This window comes from Pseudochaenichthys georgianus, chromosome 24, assembly GCF_902827115.2.
Source record: "Pseudochaenichthys georgianus chromosome 24, fPseGeo1.2, whole genome shotgun sequence".
Lineage (NCBI taxonomy): Eukaryota > Metazoa > Chordata > Actinopteri > Perciformes > Channichthyidae > Pseudochaenichthys > Pseudochaenichthys georgianus.
The window spans coordinates 27,784,865-27,805,189 of NC_047526.1; the positions used below are offsets into that span (position 1 = coordinate 27,784,865).

The 20,325-nt window shown below is 44.8% G+C and overlaps 1 protein-coding gene across 2 annotated transcripts in view; it reads right to left on the minus strand.

The window, feature by feature from the left end:
- The window catches only part of fut8b (fucosyltransferase 8b (alpha (1,6) fucosyltransferase)), a 103,127-nt gene that overhangs the window by 47,323 nt on the left and 35,479 nt on the right, over positions 1 to 20,325 (minus strand). For both annotated transcript variants that reach the window (XM_034076273.2, XM_034076274.2), the window contains exon 2: positions 4,238 to 4,845. In XM_034076273.2, the coding sequence (XP_033932164.1) occupies positions 4,238 to 4,440 (203 nt within the window). In that variant the 5' untranslated portion in view covers positions 4,441 to 4,845. The remainder of the gene's footprint in view (positions 1 to 4,237; positions 4,846 to 20,325) is intronic.

A 20,325-nucleotide genomic window follows, 5' to 3' on the forward strand; every position in this document is an offset into this window, starting at 1 on the left:
AGTGTTTAATATTATATTGTAGGGCTGTGCAATTAATCGTATTTTAATCGCGATTACGATTATGGCTTGCGACGATTATGAAAACAGCATAATTGACAAAATACGATTATTTAGCTGGGTGCGCTTTCGCCCCTCCCTAAAAGCCCACTCGGCCACGTGGGAGTGACATGTGTTGTGAGTGTTCAGCGCGAGTGAAGATGTCAGAACAAGAGCAGCAACTCGTTAAAAAGAAGGGTAAAACTATTTCCACTATTTGCAAGTACTTTGCCATTACATTCACATCGCTAAAGATATGTGCCCAGTTAGCACTGTTAGCAACCAGGGCTTCAAGCAACGTGTCAACACGTTGGAAAAGCGTTACGCGATGCCGTCTCGGTATTATTTCAGCAGGTCTGCGCTGCCTGCACTATATGACAAATGCCGTGGGGAAGTTGAGAGAGATGTGGCTTCAGCTGACTACTTTGCCACCACAACAGACCTATGGTCTAGCCCAGGGGTGCCCAACCAGTCGATCGCGAGATGTGTCTAAAAATAGAACAACAATATTCTGTTTTATCGTTAATGTCCTGTAACATAATCTTCCTGTGCCAGAATAATGCACTTGAACGCATCAAAGCTTTGTGATTGGCCGGCGTCACCCCATGTGTCGGGACCATAGACTAGAGGCTTCTCAATACTAAAATTTCCCCTCCTCGACTCCTCGGTCCTCCGGTAGTGACCCGGAAATGAATTTCAGCGCGCCATTTTGAAGGACGTCTCATTTCTCTAAATGCACACCGAGGACCGAGGATCGAGCGTCGAGGAGGCTCTCAGGAGGAGCTATAACCGAGGATACACTGATGGTTCCTCCACGGCTCCTCCGCGGATGCATTTCCGGGAACGGTGGAGGCGTGACGCACGGCCGGACTTATCTCAGCCAATGACAGCTCTGCATGCATCCCCTGGATATTATTTTAGAACCTGCTCTCATCGCAACGCGATGTTTACAGTGATAACAGCTGTGAGGTGCAGAAAGCAGAGCAGTGTGTAGAATATGTATCACTCAGTATAACAGACCTACTCTCTTTATTTGCTTTAGTTTAGTAGATATCTACAAACAAAGAGTCGATATTTTTCTAAGACCATTTAGTGCTTCACATAATAAAATACACAACGGCTGTAGCCTGATTATGCTTTAGGAGCTGTAGGTGTGTGTGGTACAGTGTGTAGGTGTGTGTGGTACAGTGTAGGTGTGTGTGTGGTACAGTGTGTAGGTGTGTGTGTGGTACAGTGTATAAGTGTGTGTTGTACAGTGCGTAGGTGCGTGTTGTACATAGGTGCGTGTTGTACAGTGCGCAAATGCGGTGGACAGACAGGTCTCAGTTGGTTTGGTGTCCTCTGCTTACTTTTAATACTTGCAAATACAACTTTTGGTCCGTAATTTCAATTCCCTATTTCAGCGACCAGAGAGAGGGGGGGGGGGGGATATATCCAGTCTCTGATTGTGTTACGTTATTATGAAAGTGCTCTCATACTTTAAATTGCATATATTTATATAAATATATTTGTGTGTGTGTGTGTCCGCATCTGTAGCCTGTTATTGTCTCATTATACCGCACAATTAATTCAAAGTAAATATGTGGGGGAACAATGTTCAGCTGATCTAACAGAGATTATAAAATATGACAAAACACTCGACAGTTGATGCAGCTGTTGCCACGTAATAATGAACGGACGTCGCTTTAATATGACCGCTCAGAGGAGAGGAGTTCTCATTTCTTTAAACGTCTGCTGCTTCCCCTCCTCTCTCCTCGGTTCCCCTCCTCGGTCCTCCGCTCGCATCTCCTGTGGGCGGGACTAAGTCTCGAGGAGGGGAGTCGAGGAGGGGAAATTTAAGAATTGAGAAGCCTCTACTGTATATATAAAGGTCGGGCGTGGCTGAGGGTCCTCAGTACAGGTGGCTTGTCACCTGCCTGCGCTCATCTCTGAAACCAGACCATGTAAACAGGCTGGTGTATCTGGCTAAACATCTTTAAGAGATGACATGAGCAGCCCTACCAGCATTTGCCATGGTCGCCTAAAAATTTTTATTTGGTCTTAAATTGTAGTTCAACATTTATTTCCTGTTACTTCTGGACCATGACGGTTGGCCAGCCTTCAACGTTTACCTGAGTGGAATAATGAATATGTTTCACCAACATGTTGGCTGTATGTTGAGTCTTCAGCAGGTTGTGACAGTGCACTGCAACATATTTGATTTCATTTATTTTGGTCTAATTTATTTTTATTTATCATATTAATAATATATGTTTAGTATGGTTTTGGAAGTGCGCTGTTGGTAAAATAAAATAAAATATTATTTGTTTTAAAGTTCAATAAATGGTCGATGAATAATCGTCAAAATAATCGTGATATCAATTATTGACCCAAATTAGGGATGTCCCGATCACCGTTTTTTGCTCCCGATCCGATTCCGATCATTTGATTTTGACAATCTGCCGATACCGATTTTTCCCGATCCGATCTTTATGCAATGCATTAAGAGAAAAAAAAGGTAACAGATAACGGCTGGTCATCCAACGCGATGAATTCAGCTATCTTGGCTGTTATTGTGTTGGCCTTTTCACTGTTCTGGGGCAGTTTCTCTTTCCTTTTAAAAGTGTCGGTTGTTTTAGTGCCGTTACCTGAGTGGCCGCTGTGTACTCGCCGTGTTGTTGTTGGTGTTTGTTTCTCGGGTGGCGTATTAGATTGGTCGTGTTGAACGTAGCTCTGTTCTTTCCACCACGCGGAACCTCTGCCTTGCAAACATTGCATCTGGCTGTTACACTGCCTTCGCTTTCAATTTTATAATACTTCCAAACTGCTGACATTTTCTCTGTCCCGACTCCCGAGTCACCAGCTGAACGTAGCCTCTCGTTAGCTTACTGCTACTATTAGACACTGCGCCCACTCTGTTGCCAGATTTCAGAGAAATAAGCAACCAGGTCTATGAAAACAAGCCCAAAGAAAGCAACACATACATGATGTTGTGTAATTTTAAACCAAAACTAAGTCCTCAGGATGACTTTAAGACGTGAACATGGTCATTTTTGTTTTGTAACCTTAAATTAAAAAAAAAAAATTATAAAAAAAAAAAAAAAAATCCCGATCCCCGATTTTTTGAAAATCACGTGATCGGCTCCGATCCCCGATCACGTGATCGGATCGGGACATCTCTAACCCAAATAATCGTGATTATGATTTTTGCCATAATCGCACAGCCCTATTATATTGTTATACTACCCACACTACTTGCCCAGTACAATTTTATGTCGGTCAAGTAAATCTATTAACTCATTCACCGGATCATAAAAAGTAATCCAAAAAATAATTTTCGGGCATTTAAATTATCCTGAAAACAGGAGTTCAGTTGGGTGGCTTTAGAGCAGGGGTGTCAAACTCAAGGCCCGGGGACCAAATCCGGTCCGTGACTTCATTTGCTGAGGCCCCACAAGAGCGTACAAAGAATGTAATATGTTTATTATACGGTTACATGCCGATTTACAGAAGCACGTTGCCCATAAACTACATGTCCCACAATGCATCTCAAATTTTATTTTGTTACTTCAAAATATGCCTTTTTTCTTAGCATTTGCTTTTTTCAGAATTTTACTTTTTTTCCAAATTTTACTTTCTTTTTTTTTCCTCCAGAATTTGGCTTTTCTTTTGAAATCATTTTGTGACATTCTCACTGAAAACACTTGCAAATATTTGCCATAGAATTCTGCTTTCAGACCTAGTTAATTATGAAGTTATTACCCTATCCGAAAATAATCCAATGCAGAGGCAATAATGTAATACGTTATTTTATATATATTAAATAATTATATATGTATTTTTATATAGTCTTAAAGTTACAACCGGCCCTTTGAATGCAACCATAATGTTAATGTGGCCCGCGATGAAATTGAGTTTGACACCCCTGCTTTAGAGGATGTGGGTGAAACGCAATATTCAATAACTTCACTAAAGATAAAACATGACTTAACTTTAGTCCATGTTTTTTTGGAAACTGCTAACAATCGACTAATGTCAAACTACTGGTTTCAAACGCACTGAGTCAGACAGCATATTCAGGTTTCTCTCAGCCAGCTATGGGTGGTATTTGGTACAACCAAATAGGGAGGATACTAGTTTACATGTAAGCAAACTTAAGAAAAAAGTTTAGTGCCGTTACAGTCAATCAGCTTAGTTCTAACAACATGGAGATGGTTGTTACCTGAGCGATTCGGCCATGCGCCGCAGGTCTTCATTCTGCTGCTTGAGCCGCTCCAGCTTGGCCAGGATCTTGGAGAGTTCCCTGCTGGAGCGCTCCGGGTGCTCGCTGTCCCTCACCAAGTGACCACCAATGTAGAAGAGGAGCGTGCCCCAGGCCAACAGCACCAGGGTAATCCAACGCCATGAACCCGCCCAGGGCCGCATGGTGCAACCTCGCCCACCAAAAAATGCGTCTTGGTGTGCCTGTACACCCACGACCCACTGGCCTGCCTGCCGGATGTGCACACACACTCTGCGCCCCGTCACCACAAGTGCCACAGCGCCAACCTTGGCATCTGCATGGTTGCAGGGGTGGTGTACAGTAAATGACAGATGTGAGGGAGATAGTCGTTTTGTGCCTCAGGAGTGTGTTAGAAAAGGCAGTAGGTGTTTGTCCAGTAATCAACCAGCTTTTCTGGCATGTGCTAAAGCATGGCTAGCATGCTCCGAAGTCTCTGTTTTGACGGTGATGTCTCCTCCCCTCCACCCAGCTCCGTGTTGACCAGCTAGTCCCACGCCGCTTTGCTGTTTCTCTCCAGTCCCACAGGTTTATCCTATTGGGGTTGTGTCCTGTAAAGAATAAATAAAGACATGGGGGTTAGTTGAGTTTATTGCAAAGAGTTTTGTCTTGCAAATACTTTATGTGTTTGTTATTCATCGAAAAAGCCAGGGCAGCAATCCAGCTTGACAGATATCCTCCTGAAGAGCAAAGTATTAGACATGCCTCATATAACGCCATTCAGACCCAGAGAGCAGCGCACAGGGCAGACAGAGCGACAGTTGGAGCCAAGATGCTGCAGACCCGGCATAACCCTGTCTCAGCAGCCTACAGGATTGATCAGCATGACACTGCAATTCGCATCTACATCGTGATGTGCAGTCCCTGAGCTGTGCTGCATTGCTGAGGAGGCAGGACAGGGATGTTCCACGCCCTGCACATTACAAACAAATTCATGTAGTCTTTCAAAAGTCTCACTTACATGCACGCCGAGACAAGCTATCACACATCCAAGATGACATCTCTTTCTTTTCTTAACACCCTATATACTGCATCGTCAACAACAGCCTACCACAACCCACATCCAACACTTTGTCCCTCACTGTGAGTTAAAGCACGACTAAGCCCAGCGGTTAATGGATTTGTTTGGAGACGGATAAATCCCACAAAGTTCTCCCCGAGCATTTTCCTCCTTCCCAAAAGCCGCTGCCATGCCTGTAGCCTCCGTGACAGACTGCAACATTGTCAAGGTGATACAGTGAGCTTAATGGAGCAGAGGGAACGGAAAATTCCCCGGATCATCACTTCCCTTCATCCCAAAGCAGCGGGGGAGATGAGATGGACGCGTGGCAGGTTTATGAAGCAACCTTCGCTGTCAACTCCCCAACAAAGCCCTGCCACGCAACTGAGACTAGTCGTGTGACAGGATGAAGACTGGCAGGTGTGTCTTTTAAATCTAAGTCTGTGTGTATGTGTGCTATCATCCGAGTGTGTACCACAGGAACGCTGGAATAACGCCAAGCATCTTAGGCTTCATGCGATTGGCGGCGGGGTGCAGATGATTGACATGTCGCAGTATCTCTGGTGCCTCCGCTAGTGACGCTCAAGACAGAGGAAAGCGCTCCTGCTGGGGTTCGCCTGGCAGCACAGAAGTAGGTTAACAGTAGCACTTTATGCTTACCATGGCAGCATAGTGGGAATATAGGACATAAATGGTGCCATGCCATGCTGTAATACCATAGAGACTGTTAGGCTGAGATCAGTGAAACAACGAGGTGCAATCTATTCTTCATTTCTTTTTGATTGATGCGGATTATTGAAATGTGGGCAGACGTTCCTTCCTTGCTGGTGCTCCTGGTGTGACTTACTGTACCTAGGCTGACACAAGGGTGGCCCCTCTTTATGTATGCAGCAAAAGATGTGCTGAGCTGTGTTTTATTATGGAAAACAAGAGCTGCGAGAGGGTAGCACTCCACCAGCACGACTGGGACTTTACTAAAAGGCAGCCCGCAAAAACCCTCGTCACTGTTTGAGGAGCCATAATGAGGTTTGTGCTCAGTAGACTAAAACTGATAAATATAAAACTGTTGGATGTGGCAGGCAACTGCTGCCAAATGAGATATGGGACATTTGTTGAGATAACACTTCCAGCTAGTTGTGTTCAGCTTATACTGGAAAGTCAAGCTTAGCTAGTAATGACTTTCTGGCATACGAACAGAGAGTTGGGGAACTGAAAATTATCTTCTTGCAGTTAATGGCATTCATGGGATACTAAGGACATGATATCAAAGCAGATAACAGAGAAGTAAAAGCTTAAATGTTCTGTACACACCCGACTAACAAATATAACAATGCAGTCAGTGTTATTTTGATGGTGTCAATGTGGATACATTATTTTAGTGCATTTTTGAGAACCAAACAAAGGCATGGAATAAGAAGGCATTAAACAGGCAATAGTGGTCTAATGGGACATTCTATATGTTCCATTCATACTGGGGTCTTACACTCAGGATATCTCACCCTCTGATGCTTTAACTTTGAACTATTCTGTTTTATTGTGTTCTATGCAAAACCCCTAACATTATGTAAGTGTAAGGTTATAGTGCTTGAGCGCCCCTTTAATATCCCCACAAGTGCACATCCTTTTACAAAGTTAAAAGACAAAGATTAAGAGAGCATTTTCAAAAACACATGCGTCACACTAAAGGTCATAGATATTGTTTTTTGATAGTTGAAAATTGGTTCAAGCTGCTTCCCGCACACACGGCCAGGCCACATTTCCCCTAATGATAAATGTAGATTGTAGAGCAGGATGTGAGCTCTGAGTAATGTGAGATTAGCTCAGTGTGTAGAGGTTAGCTAACAGATCCTGAGATCAACTGCTTGCTATTAAATACTTGAGGCAGCAATAATCATAATTAAAGATATGTGCTTTACCTCACAGGACTTGCAAGAGTATAGGTTAATTATGCATTAAAATCAAACAGAAATTAACTAACTGCATATTATGACAGTGAATAGCTGGAGAAAACGAGCGAAGGTTTTACAGTTGCTTTTCAACGAGCCCTTTAGCTCAGTCTTGGCTGTGACTAAATGGCAAAGGATGGAAGAAGCACATTGGTGATCTCTCTTTTGATAGAACGCCTTGTTAAAGAGACAATGATACTATTCTGCAATTTATTCTACTGATGAAGATCTTGCGCTGCAGATTTTTGCATTTTATCAAACCTCTCACATTTGCCCTCGAGTCGCCACGAACAGGGGGCATCAATAATGAAAATTATAATAATGTCAGTTAAATAAATAAGTAAAAGATCCCTACAGGGGCACAATCCTTTCTAAGTTGGACTGTGTGACAGATATGCTGACGGCGGGATTTTAGAGAAATTGCCCATATAGTGCCTCAACTTTTTTAAATCCAACTTTCTTCCTCCAAGTCCCTCCAACCTCCTCTTCCAAGTATACATGATTTTGAGTTCTAAGCTACTCTGGATGATATTCAATACCGCTTTCTTTCGAATGAGCTCAAGTCCAACTTTATAAATTGGCCTACTTTGATCATAAATGTTCTGCTCTACTTACACTCTCAATCCCCAAATCTTCTTCTCGAACTTGTATATCAAAAATCATTCTTTCCCCACAATGCCCTTCACCTTGCTGCCACGGCAACAGAGGGGGCTGCTCAGGGTAAAGGCTGGCGTGGTGCATGTGGCTCAGCGGAGGGGGGGACTGCCACCCTGTCGCCACCATGCAGGAGCCCGAGGGGTCGGCAGAGATGACCTGTTTCCAGTCCTGCTGGTTAATCTTCAACGGGACTCAGGCCGCAGCAGAGGTCATCCATCAAGGCTCCGCTCTCTCCGGGGCAATGAGCACCGGCATGAGGTCCACCGTTGAATAATACATGTAGCTTGGTTGAGGACGGATTATATTACACCAACACTACTCAAGCTTGTGTGCTCATGTTCGCTACTCATCCATATTGGTGCAGGTGAGTGTGTTTGCGTGTGTTGCTTAGGGCAACCCTAAGGGGAATATGCAGCAAAATGTATGACATGTAAAGGCATGTAGTGCGCTGGACAAAATAGGATGTGTTTGTCGGGAAAACAGACGGGTAGGAGAAGATCAGGAATAAATGCAAAGTAGCATCAAAAGTGAGTTATACATCCATATCTTAACGATTGGACAGCAGCTATTTTTTTTTTTGCCATAGCCATAGAAACACGTGTTGAAAAACATTTTCTATCCCAGCATATGACCAGTTTGAGTTGAAATGCCTGACTGCTAACATTAGCTAATGAGCACAACCGAGGATGCAGCTTGCAGGTGTTTTGGACAACAGAATCGACCTAGATTCTGGCAGCAAATTCCTAACTATTATTTATCCAGGGATGGTTTGCTGAGCAGGCTGTACTACCAACAACCTTCCTGATAGCCATAAAGCTTCACTCGGATAGCTGCTTGGTGCGGTCACAGTTTCCTTTAAATGGCCACTGAGCAGCTTCTCCTGCTATTTTCTCAGCTGGTCCGGAGGGTCAATCCGGCAACCTTTTACCCAGTTACAAAGTAAGGGATAGCATTAGTGTCAGGAAAGCAGGGGCTGACACCGTTCAAATAGAAGTACCACAATCACAAACTGCAGATAATTGAATCAGGCTATGGCACATCAAAATGGATCAGAATCTATTTATTCCAAAAATGCTGCAACAACAAACAAACAAACACAAACGTTTCCTTGAGGGTTGTAACCTGACATGTTTGCTCTCTTGTTTTCTGCCATTTCCAACAAAAACACTCCTATTCACTTTTGAGTGCGATTTTTTTTTTTCCTTCATCAATATGAATATCAGCAACCGTGTGACGCATTCAGCAGCAGAGTGCTCTCTCTCTCCCGGCACTCCTTTTCTCTCCTCGGCTGGGTTGGAGCCGGGCTGCGGAGACACCCTTTAGCTTTTTTGGGGCATTTCATATGCATGTGTGCATGAGTGGGTGTGCTGGAGTCACCCAGCCAGGTCGGGTATGCCTGACTGCACACACATATATATAGACTCGCACACAACTACAGGAGAGTGGTGAATATTTCATGAGCTGCTGTTTACTTCACAGCATTTCTAAGCTGAATGTGGAGGAGTCCATTAACTTAGACCAAATGGCGTGGGGAAAAGGACAAACACAGATAGAGTAAAGACGCCCAGAGTAAATGCACTGGGTTTTAATGCACAAGGAGAGGCCCAAAGCTAACACGGAAGCCATGTACTCCGAATTGTTTATGGGAGTATGAGGCTTTTAACAACTTGCTAAGGAAGATAGCCCTAACAATTCAGACAAATTACATATAGTGAGTTAAAAGATATCTTTAAATGTGCAGTGGGTGGTTTGTGAACTACCTCTCTGAAAGGTCCCAATGTGTTCATTTTGATGGACTGTCTTCGAGTGGTTAAACATTTCTAATGGTGTACCACAAGGTTCTGTTTTAGGACCACTTTTATTCTATATATCAACAGTTTAGGTGATAATGTGGATGAAGCTACTTTACATTTGTATGCGGATGATACTGTAATGTATTGTGCAGGTCCCTCCATTAAAGAGGCTGTTGTTAAATTACAGGCTGTTTTTAACACTATTCAGACTCCGCTCTCTGAATTAAAGCTTCTTTTAAATGTGGATAAAACCAAGGTAATGCTCTTTTCAAAAGCTAAAAAGACACCAGAGCCTGTTTTAGATATTGTAACTACGCAAGGAACAAAACTTGAAGTTCTTGCCTGTTACAAATACCTTGGTATCTGGCTTGATGATTGTCTCTCTTTTAAACTTCATGTCAATAACCTGCTTAAAAAACTGAGGGTTAGGCTAGGGTTCTTTTTCAGAAACAAGTCCTGTTTCTCGCTTGAGGCCAGGAAAAGGCTAGTCACTGTGACCTTTTTACCTGTGCTGGACTATGGTGATTTGTTGTATATGTATGTACCTGCCAATTACCTGAGCAAATTGGATGATGCGTATCACAGGTTGATGCAGGTCTCCCTTGTAAAAGAGATCCATGATCTCAAGGGACCAATCTGTCTAAATAAAGGTTTGAAATTAAATGAAATGATACTGATATTCTGTACAAACTGTGAAGATCACTGAGACAAATGTAACATTTGTGATATTGGGCTATATAAATAAACATTGATTGATTGATTGATGTGATTCGTTTGGGTCGGTGTGAACGCAGTCCGAGACCTCTGAAGTGAACTAAACAACCGAGACTATGGTCTCGGAGCGCTTGCTAGTGAACTCTGGAGCGGTTAAACCCTGGTGTGAACGCAGTCCGCACCAAAACATAGGAAGTGTAGTATTTACGCGTCACAAGAACGCAGATGTCTTCAAAATCGTTAGCGAAAGAGTTTTTCGCTAAAGATTTTGTTTAGTTACGGTACGTCCACACAGCAGCTTTTCAAAAATCTTGAAAATCTTGGAGCTGGGCAAGCTTGGGGATTTTTTGCGAGCAACGCGACCAACAACCAATCACATGAATCTCCCGCCCCCGACATACAAAGCAAAAAACCCCGGGGATTTAATGCGAGCAATATATATATATATATATAAACTCCCCAAACAGGCGAAAACCTACCAGTTTCCCCCACTGTCTCTGCCACCTCCCTCCATGCCTGGTTCCTCCGGTTTGTATCCCGTTAATAGTTCTGGTCGTAAAGAACCGGGTGATTTGCTACCGTAATTTCTCGTTTGGAATATGAGGAAATGAACTGCGGTCTGGTTCTCCCTGCTTACACGCGGTTTGATTGGCTAGCGCTTTTACTGTCAGATTTGCATAAACGTGTTTGATTGGCTGGCGCTTCCAGCTCAGCTTCAAAAGTTGAACATTGCTCAACTTTTGAATCCTGGAAATCCTGGAAATCTTCGCTTTGCTCCCCCACAATGCAGTTCGGCGAAAAGCGAGGCAAAGTGACGTCATCCCCATTCAAAGTCAATGGGCAGAGAAGCGTTGGAAGCGGTGGAAGATTCGTCTGAAGCTGCTGTGTGGACGTACCATTAAAGAGTGAAGCAGAATGAAGTGTTGAACAGTGTCGTAAGAGTAAAAATGCTCCGTCAACTATACATAAAAGTCAGAGCCACCTGTCGTCTGTGAAACCTCCTCCTTACTGCAGAACGTCTCTTATTATGTGTTATAATGTTTTTTAACGGACGTTGTCTGATTATATAATCATATGCGCGGGCCGCTATGTCTGTTGATCTCCGGATTAACAGCAGCATGAGAATAACCTGCCGAAACTGCCGATGCTCCATGGCGGAGGCTCCGGTAGAAATTGTCGGGATTTGCGTTTTTACCCCCTTAATGTCTGACCAATGGTTGAACAGCATTTCCGTGCACATGACTTGTGTTTAAAGTTTATAGTCCGTTTGAGTTTTAACTGTCGTCTGGTGGGCACCTGAAAACGGACTATTAGGTGTGAGTGCGACCTTAGACAATTATGTTGTAAACGAACATAGAAAGAAGCAAGAAAAAGTGATGAATCCAAAAAGGGAAATATCTTCTTGGTAAGATGTTAGTGTTCGAACAACCATTTGAGGTGGTTTTACTATTCACTATTTGTACTCCTTATTTCTAAATGCCTGCTCTTGCGCTGACTATCTGAGCAGGGCCTCCACTTTTGGGCTTTGAACGCCTCATCACAACTTTGGGATTAAGTGTCCAAAGGTCTCAGAGAAGTTCTCACCACGCCACCGCCGAGCCCGCTGCAGCTTGGCATTCGGTATCAGAGCTGAGCACACAGCCACTCCTTCAAGGTTATCTCTGTGGAGAATTCGCTGACAGCAGGATACACGTGCACACACATTTACACATGCACGTGCACTCACATGGTGACATAAAGATAGGTAGCCATTCACACACACACACACACACACACACACACACACACACACCACACACACACACACACACACACACACACACACACACACACACACACACACACACACACACACACACACACACACACACACACACACACACACACACACACACACACACACACACACACACACACACACACACACACACACACACACACACACACACACACACACACACACACACACACACACACACACACACACACACACACACACACACACACACCTCAATGCGCCGCTGGGGGGGAGGTGTGTTTGTGCTGACGGTTTATGCAAACAAGTTTTTAATTGGGATGGAGAGACATGTGATTAGCAGTAAAAAAAAAGTGGGGAGTCATTCCTCCGTTTTATTAGTTTATATGCTCAAATAAAAACGCGGAAATGGGCGGGACACACACCTGCCAACCCAATCTGTCTCCTGACGAGTGAAGGTGGATCTGGGAGCTCAGACGTGGTCAAGGACACCATTGTAAATTCAGTGTCAGTGAGGGTGATGAACCGGCTCTGCAATGGTGTGTGTGTGTGTGTGTGTGTGTGTGTGTGTGTGTGTGTGTGTTTGAGATAGTAGGAAAAAAGGCTAAAGTCAATGCCGCTCAAGCAGCGTCATGCATCAGGCCTGGAGCAAAGAGGACATTGAAAAGTGTGTGCTCGGCTGTTTATTTGAAATGGTTGCAGAGACATTGTGGAACTAAGCGTCATTACATAGTGATCTTCGAACAGTACAGCAGTGTTGAGAAACCCAATGCTCTGTGAAAACCAGGAAGGGCTACAAAGAACCCTGACCACTATTATTTGCGAGAAACAGAAAGGGGGAAGTCCAATGTGTGCGTTATCATCTACCTTAAGCTGTATTTCTGCTTGAATCCACACAGACACACACTTCCTGTCTGTTCCGGTTTCTGTTCCTCGTAATGAGTCCCAATGACGGCTGACCTTTTACGGCCTGGGGTCCAAGGGATGAGCTAGAGAGGTGGGGGCAGGGAGGGAAAGCGGATGGGCATCTGATGACTCCATACAGAGGGTGCCAACCTTTATCCAGTTACTTGAAAGTGGCCTAATGAGAGACTAAATACACAAGAGAATAGGGAGCAAAAAGAAGGGATAATAGAAGAAAAGCAGGGGCCGGAGAGGGAGGGGTAGCAGGAGGAATAAATAGGAGTGGCAGAGAACACGGCTTCTGTTACACTGTGCCAAATTCTGTGATTTTATCATCTGAATATGTGTTGACGCATAATGTGATACGCCAGGACCCACTGAATATGAATCCTGCTCAGATTACAATCAGACCTTTGAAACAGGACTTGGAAGTGGCCAGTCTCACAGTGATTACAATTCTTTGTTATTTGGCTGCAATCCACAATGAGAGCAACACGATGCAAAGATGAAGATAAAGGGGGTTCGAAACATCTTTCAGTTAACACCTCTGAAACATATATTTGCAGGTGTGCCTTAGCAGCTATGTGAACCACTTAAATACTTTTATGTGGTCAACTATACAAAAATCACACTTCAAACGGCCTTCAGTGTAACCACCGTCGGACTGAGAGAGGTGGCAGGAAAGTAAAGGGCGGAAATCAGAAATGGCACAGCATCGAGAACAGACAGCGGGGGGTGGGGGGTGGGGTGGTCTGTCACAAATAACGACAGCAAGGCCCTGGCTTTTTGCTTTATGACAAGACTCAGACAAGACTCTTTCTCAGCTGCGATTGACGGTATAATGCTGCAATGCGTGTCCTCTGGTTTTATTAGTGATAATGTAATGCTACAGTTTTATTGAAAAAAAGATTTTCTAAAAAGTATGACATGTTGTATGCATGTAAACAGACTGTATCTACCACACCAATACATTAAATCATATTTAATATATTGTGTTTTTGGGTTTACAGAGAAGCAATGTGTCGCAGGGAAAGTCAGCAAAAAAGGGTCCTAAACTAATTTCTCTATCTGACAATAAAAGCCAAGATTGACTAGTGTAGGGAAGCCCCCTTTAGTGTAGGGAAGCCCCCTTTAGTGTAGGGGGCTTGGTGGTCTCTTAAGCAATAAGTTACATTTCAAACACTATAAGCAGTGCGCCTGCTGCGCCACAGTCCTGAACTTCCTCACGCATCTTCTGCAACACAATTTACCGTCAGCGGTGAACTCATTATATCCTGGCTCTGGGCAAAAAGTCCCCCCACCCTCCCCCTCACCACAAGTCAGTGCACTCTCTAACGGCCCGTCCACACAGCGGCGTGCGTTGAAGCTTGCCTTGCGTGTCTGAGACTCGACCAACAACATGAATCTCCCGCCCCTGACACACAAGCAGCGGTTTGATTGGCTAGAGCTTGTACTGGCATATGATTCGATTGGCTGGCGCTTCTGCCGAGGCTTCAAAAGTTGAACATTGCTCAACTTTTGTCGCGAGCCACGCCAGCAAAGCTCCGCGTCGCTTCCCACAATGCAGTTCGGCAAAAAGTGACATCACCCCATTCAAAGTGAATGGTGAAGCGTCAACGCGTGCCGCTGTGTGGACGGGCCGTACGGCTGAGGCGTTAAAGATAAAGCTACAACTTAAATAAAAAAGTAAAAAAGGGAAGCGGTGAAGTGGGAAAGGACATTCAGACAGTAGCAGTAAAGGAGGGAGACTAGGAACAAGAAGAGCAACACTTAAACCGCACAGGCAGCAAAAACACCAATAAAATAAAATACAGGACGACAGAAGGGACACATAAAAACAGCAGTGCGGTTGGAACAGCGGGAGCCAGGGAGGTGGTAATGGGAAGAAAGATGGCGGCTGTAGACACAATGACAGAAAGGGAGATGACAAGTGTTCCCTGAGGGTCCAGAGTCCTGACTAATACAGAGAAGGAGTTCTATAAGCAGCAGTCACACACAGCTCCCACCGATTCATTGCGCTCTGCTACATTACCTCGCTCCTCTTATCTTCAACCCTTGGCGCCTTTGCTCCGTGACCTTAAATCCCTGCACTGTGAAAACACGTCAGCGGTGACAAATGACACGTCTATTTATACTCCGTTCTGCCTTAAAACTGCAGGAAGCAGTTGTGTCAAAACAAATGCCTTCCTCTTGAAATAAAACCCGATTTAAATACATTATTGCTCGGGACACATTCAAATGTTTTAAATACATGAATTCATGTTAGCACAGCTCTGCAGATATTGAACATTGCCTGGTGGTTCAGTGGCAGTTTGGATCACCTCCAATCACACCTTCCAGGCTTTTATGTGCCGACTTCACCCTCCACGTTTGCTCTTCCCTTTGAGTGTCCTCCAGGTGCTCCAGCTTCCTCACACACTCCAAAGACGTGCATGCTCGAAATTGCCCACAGCTGCATGCATTGGACTGTCTGTGATGGACTGACGACGGGCATGAATACATGTTAAAGCGGCTAGGAAATTAATAATTGACAAGTCGAGATGGCTGTTTGGTGCCGCGCCCCGCCACTGCCGTCCTCCTCTCAACCCTCTGCCTCCCGATTGCTTTAATCTGGATGCTGACTATCTCTCGACTCCACATCCTCATCTTTGCCGATTCTTGACATAAAAGCCCAAACCCACTGTGACCCGCTCAGAAGAGACATGACAAGTTTGCTCCAAAGTTTCTATTTAATTGCTTTGCTCTGGGTCAGGATGGTTTGACACTGTTAAAATACTGGAACCATCCCTTAATGATGGGACATTCCTCGGCAAAATTGGGATTCAAGGGCTTGACATTTAGTTGTGGATAAGGCAGAGTTTACGAGCCTCGAAAAATATTTGTGCACTTCCTAAAATAGGCTTAACACGCCTCTCTTTCTTCCATCTCTCTTCAAAGAGCCTCGTCTCTGCCCTGTCCCTCCACCGCAGAAGCCTGCACGCGTCACAAAACAAGGCATATTGACAGAAGTCCTCGTCCCCGTCAGGTTGTGTTTGTTGCTCGGGGTCTGTACTCCTTCGTGTGTCTCCTCCACTCCGGCTCTACGTCTGGCCCTCTGCGTCTGCTCAGCCCTTCAGCTTCTGCTTGGTTGCTCCTTCCACTTGATGGGACCGGTTTGCAAGTCCTTTCGTAGTTAATGTATAGATTGTGTTACAGTCCCATGCGTGTTCCCTTGTGTGGAATAATATTTTCTTATGTCTGAGATGTACATTTGCAGCTATGGCGTGATTTCATTTGACAAGAGTTATTCTAGTGTTGTAGGAAAACAATCCTGCCGTCAATCTAAGGGGTTTCTAATAACATCCCCTCCATTCGGCCTTGACTTGCTTGACTCCGACACACCATTGGTTGTTAGTGTAAGAAAACTGACAATCACAGGCCACACTGCAAACATTCCCTCTGTGGCTTTTTCACAACCAGAGGCTTCTTTAGTGTCGTCACTCTGGCTTGGCCCTAAATGGTTCGACTCTGCATTCCTCCAGAGGACCATCAAAAAGACATAACTGTCTCACCTCAAGGGGATGGAGTCTCCTAAATGCGATTAAAGAAACATACTAGCACACTGTCTTCCCTGACCCCTATTAACGGTCCCTGAGAAACAGCCACGGGATCTCTCCTCACACACCCTGCCACTAAGCAGGACCTGTTGCTCAGATCACATTAACTAACAGCAGATGAAAAGACTCAATTCACCGCATGCCAGGCTGTAGCAACGCTGAGCTGATGCAATCACACCCACTATCCCTCCTTTTATCATGTCTCTCACAGAGGAAAATAAAAAACCAAGTTGCCGCAAGTGTCCCGAGTCCTTCCTTCTAACCAGTGTTGGCACCCGAGACCTTATTAAGCCTTGGGAGAGCAAGAGTTTACACACTTTAACTTTGTAAAAGCTGAACGTGAAGGAAGACACTAAACCCTTGGACTATTGGCAGGACATAGGGATCCAACTGTGAGCAGCTGTATCCTTGTTTCAATAACCCGTCGACAACACGCTGGCGCCTTCAGGCTGCGATGATCCGCTGGGAAACCCTGATCCCGGACACGAGTCATGTCGCACATCATCGATGATATCAATGTGTGTTATTTTTGATGTCAGTTGTTTTACACATCGGTCCTGACACAAGACTATACCGCCCACGGCAGTGCATCAATCGTCCCCCCGGGAGGGCAGCGGTTTGTTCCTTATTCAGTTCCCCCGTGCAGCGATTGGGCTTTTACCCCCTCACTTGCTCGCAGCTCCTATTCTCCAAATGTGTGTAACCAGTCACTGCGCACAACTGTCATGTGTCTGGTGGAAGTGGTGTGACTGACATTCATTGTTCAAGATTGAGTATGCATTTCTCCCTCCAGGACTGACACATGCCAAATGAAGGACACTCCCCTGATTGATGGCAACTATTTACAATAGATCTCTCTCTGTCTCCCTTTGCTCTCGTACAGTCTCCATTTGTCTTATTCTGCCATGCTGACCTTTGACAGGACCAGAGCTCAAATCTAACACCGGGTAACCAGAGGGGAGAGGAGATTGAATGCTGAATTGGAAATCTCTTCCAGTCCAACCACATTTAAATCAAGGGGTGAACAAAGTGTACTGATTTCTGCAGAACGTATGCATGGGCACGGGGATGGGGGAGGGAACAGGGGGGGTCAGTCCTGAGCATGAAGGCGAGATGACACAAGCATAATCAATAATGCACTGCCTATTGTGTTTCAGCACTGCAGTCGGCCCGGCTCCGTTCCGTTCCACGGGGCAGGAGCGGCCGGTGCTACGTCAACAGTCATGATGAAAGATGGGCCTTCTCCAATTCGACGACAGTGGAAACAGCAAGGAAGGGGGAGATGGGAAGATGGCCCGAGCAGATGAGAGGGAACGTGGGCGGACTTGGCAGGAGAACGAGGCACAGAGGGAGTGCCTTGTTGCCACTGCTGCAGATGTTGTTTGTGAATGTTCACACAATGTTGCACTCCATCCGCAATCCACCAAAAGAGGATAAGGTTATGGCCCTGGGCAGAGGCAGGAGATAGTCAAATAGTGATGATAATAAAAGATAAAAACACCATCTTTCCGAGTACACTCAGCATGGTAAATACTTCATTTGATATATTACATTTGATGTGTTTAAATAAGTCTTGCGTGTGCCCCTTTTTGCACTCTTTTCCCAGCTTCCCTGCCGCATCTTATCAATACAAACCAATCCGAGCAAAGAAATACTTCCTAAGGGCTAATCCACCCCTCAGGCAACATCAACGGTCTCATCTTCAACCCTGAAAACCAAAACCCTGGCAGACAAAATTGCAGTAGTCTGCATTTGTGTCTTCGGGATTCTCTCTCTCATGCGGATCATTGTTTATCGGCCTGGAAGAGCATTAAAATGTACTATCCATACAGCAGCCATATCCACAGATTTATAACGACTTCACATACAATTGAGTTATTTCCAATGCTTCGTTTTGTGACCATTCAATGGGCACGGTGACAAATGGGCCGTTCTGTGTTATTGCTGCGGTATTGCCTTGTAATGCAAATGGCTAGTGCGTGACTTCCAATGAATTATTGATCTGCTCATGTAAACACAATAACATGACATCTCAAAGCACACAGGATATGCGAATAGAGCACTAACCTTATGTAAACACAGACCATATGGAAACTACTAGACATGCAAGATCATAGAAAAAAAAACATAAAATAAACCATGAATTAAATTCACAAATTTATTGTGAATGTATTTGTGTGGTTAAGTTTTTTTTTTTTATCATGTATCTTGAGATAAAAGCAAGTCTTTTCTTCCCCCTTTAGTTATCCAATTCAAAGAGCTGCTTGTTTTAGAAATTCTTATCACATCTCTGAGAATACATGATCCTGGAGAAACCTACTACGAGGCACTTTTTGTACAAAGTACACATTGATCTTAGTGCTGCTCAGCTAACATTGATCTAATGCCAGGTCTGTGAACAGACGGGCTGCAAGCTGGGTCCTCGTGTGCGAGTCGGTAATGGTCTAGTTTGGATTTTGCCTGTCCTGGGGTGGAAATCTTCCCCCCCCCTACGCTCCCTTCCTGCCTCCTCAGTCTGTCAGATCTGATCCTCCCTGTGTGTCTGCTTCTGTTCCCCTTCCTGTCTGTGAGCTGAGGGTCAGCAGAGGGGAACTGGCTCCCATCGTCTTGGCCTGGTAGCCTGGCTCCCCACAGCCTAGTCATTACTGCTGGCTAGCGAGCAGAGAGCGAGGGACGTCGGCGGCTGCTCTTCCCTTTAACTAACAAAGAAAAACACCGCACGAGTAACTGTGGTAGCAGCAGCAGCAACACAGAGGCGCAGGCTCCTGCTGGACCCATAATGGTGCTTCCTCATTATATGCCGTCTCCTGGGGGGGGGGGGGGGGGGAGATGTCCACACTGGGCTACAGGTTCTTTCAACTAGACATTGTGAGACTACAGGGGTAGAGAGGAAGGAACACTATGTGCACGACGTGACACATGCCACTGCTTTGAATTATTCTAATGTAATGATGCCTGTGTGTGTGTGTGTGTGTGTGTGTGTGTGTGTGTGTGTGTGTGTGTGTGTGTGTGTGTGTGTGTGTGTGTGTGTGTGTGTGTGTGTGTGTGTGTGTGTGTGTGTGTGTGTTCTGTGTTCAGCTGGATGTTTACAAGCTTCCTTAAATGTCATGTTATATTTTTGTCGGTGCCGGGGACGTCAGAGGGATTCCTCAGAGGGAGGAGGGGGACATGAAATGAGGTTTGACTTGATTTGATTCCGGTGGCTCCATTGGAGCTGCGAGCGACATGGGAGGGAGGCAAGACTTACACAGCCTATACAGTATGTACTCAAGCGTGCATGGCTCAAACCAAAGCACATGTTCACAAAAAATATACATCAGGCCAAACACAGAAACACACATTCTGCTTACTTCAAGACCCACAAGTGTGTGGTACATTTCAGTAAAGGCGGCGGGAGGGAGGCGATGATATTGTATGTTTATTAATGACTTGTAAAATACTCCTAAATCCTTTGTCTACTAGTTGTTTGACAGCTTTTTAAAAATACATGTTATGTTGTGTATCCATATGGAAGTGGGCTGTATTTTTGGCAGCAGATCTGTTGACGTTTAATCTAGTCAGCTCAATGTATCATCTTCGCTCAGTCACAAAACGCTCACTCTATTATAAGCTATGACAATAGATTACCCAACTTTATCATGCAAATGTACCGCCATGTTATACAGT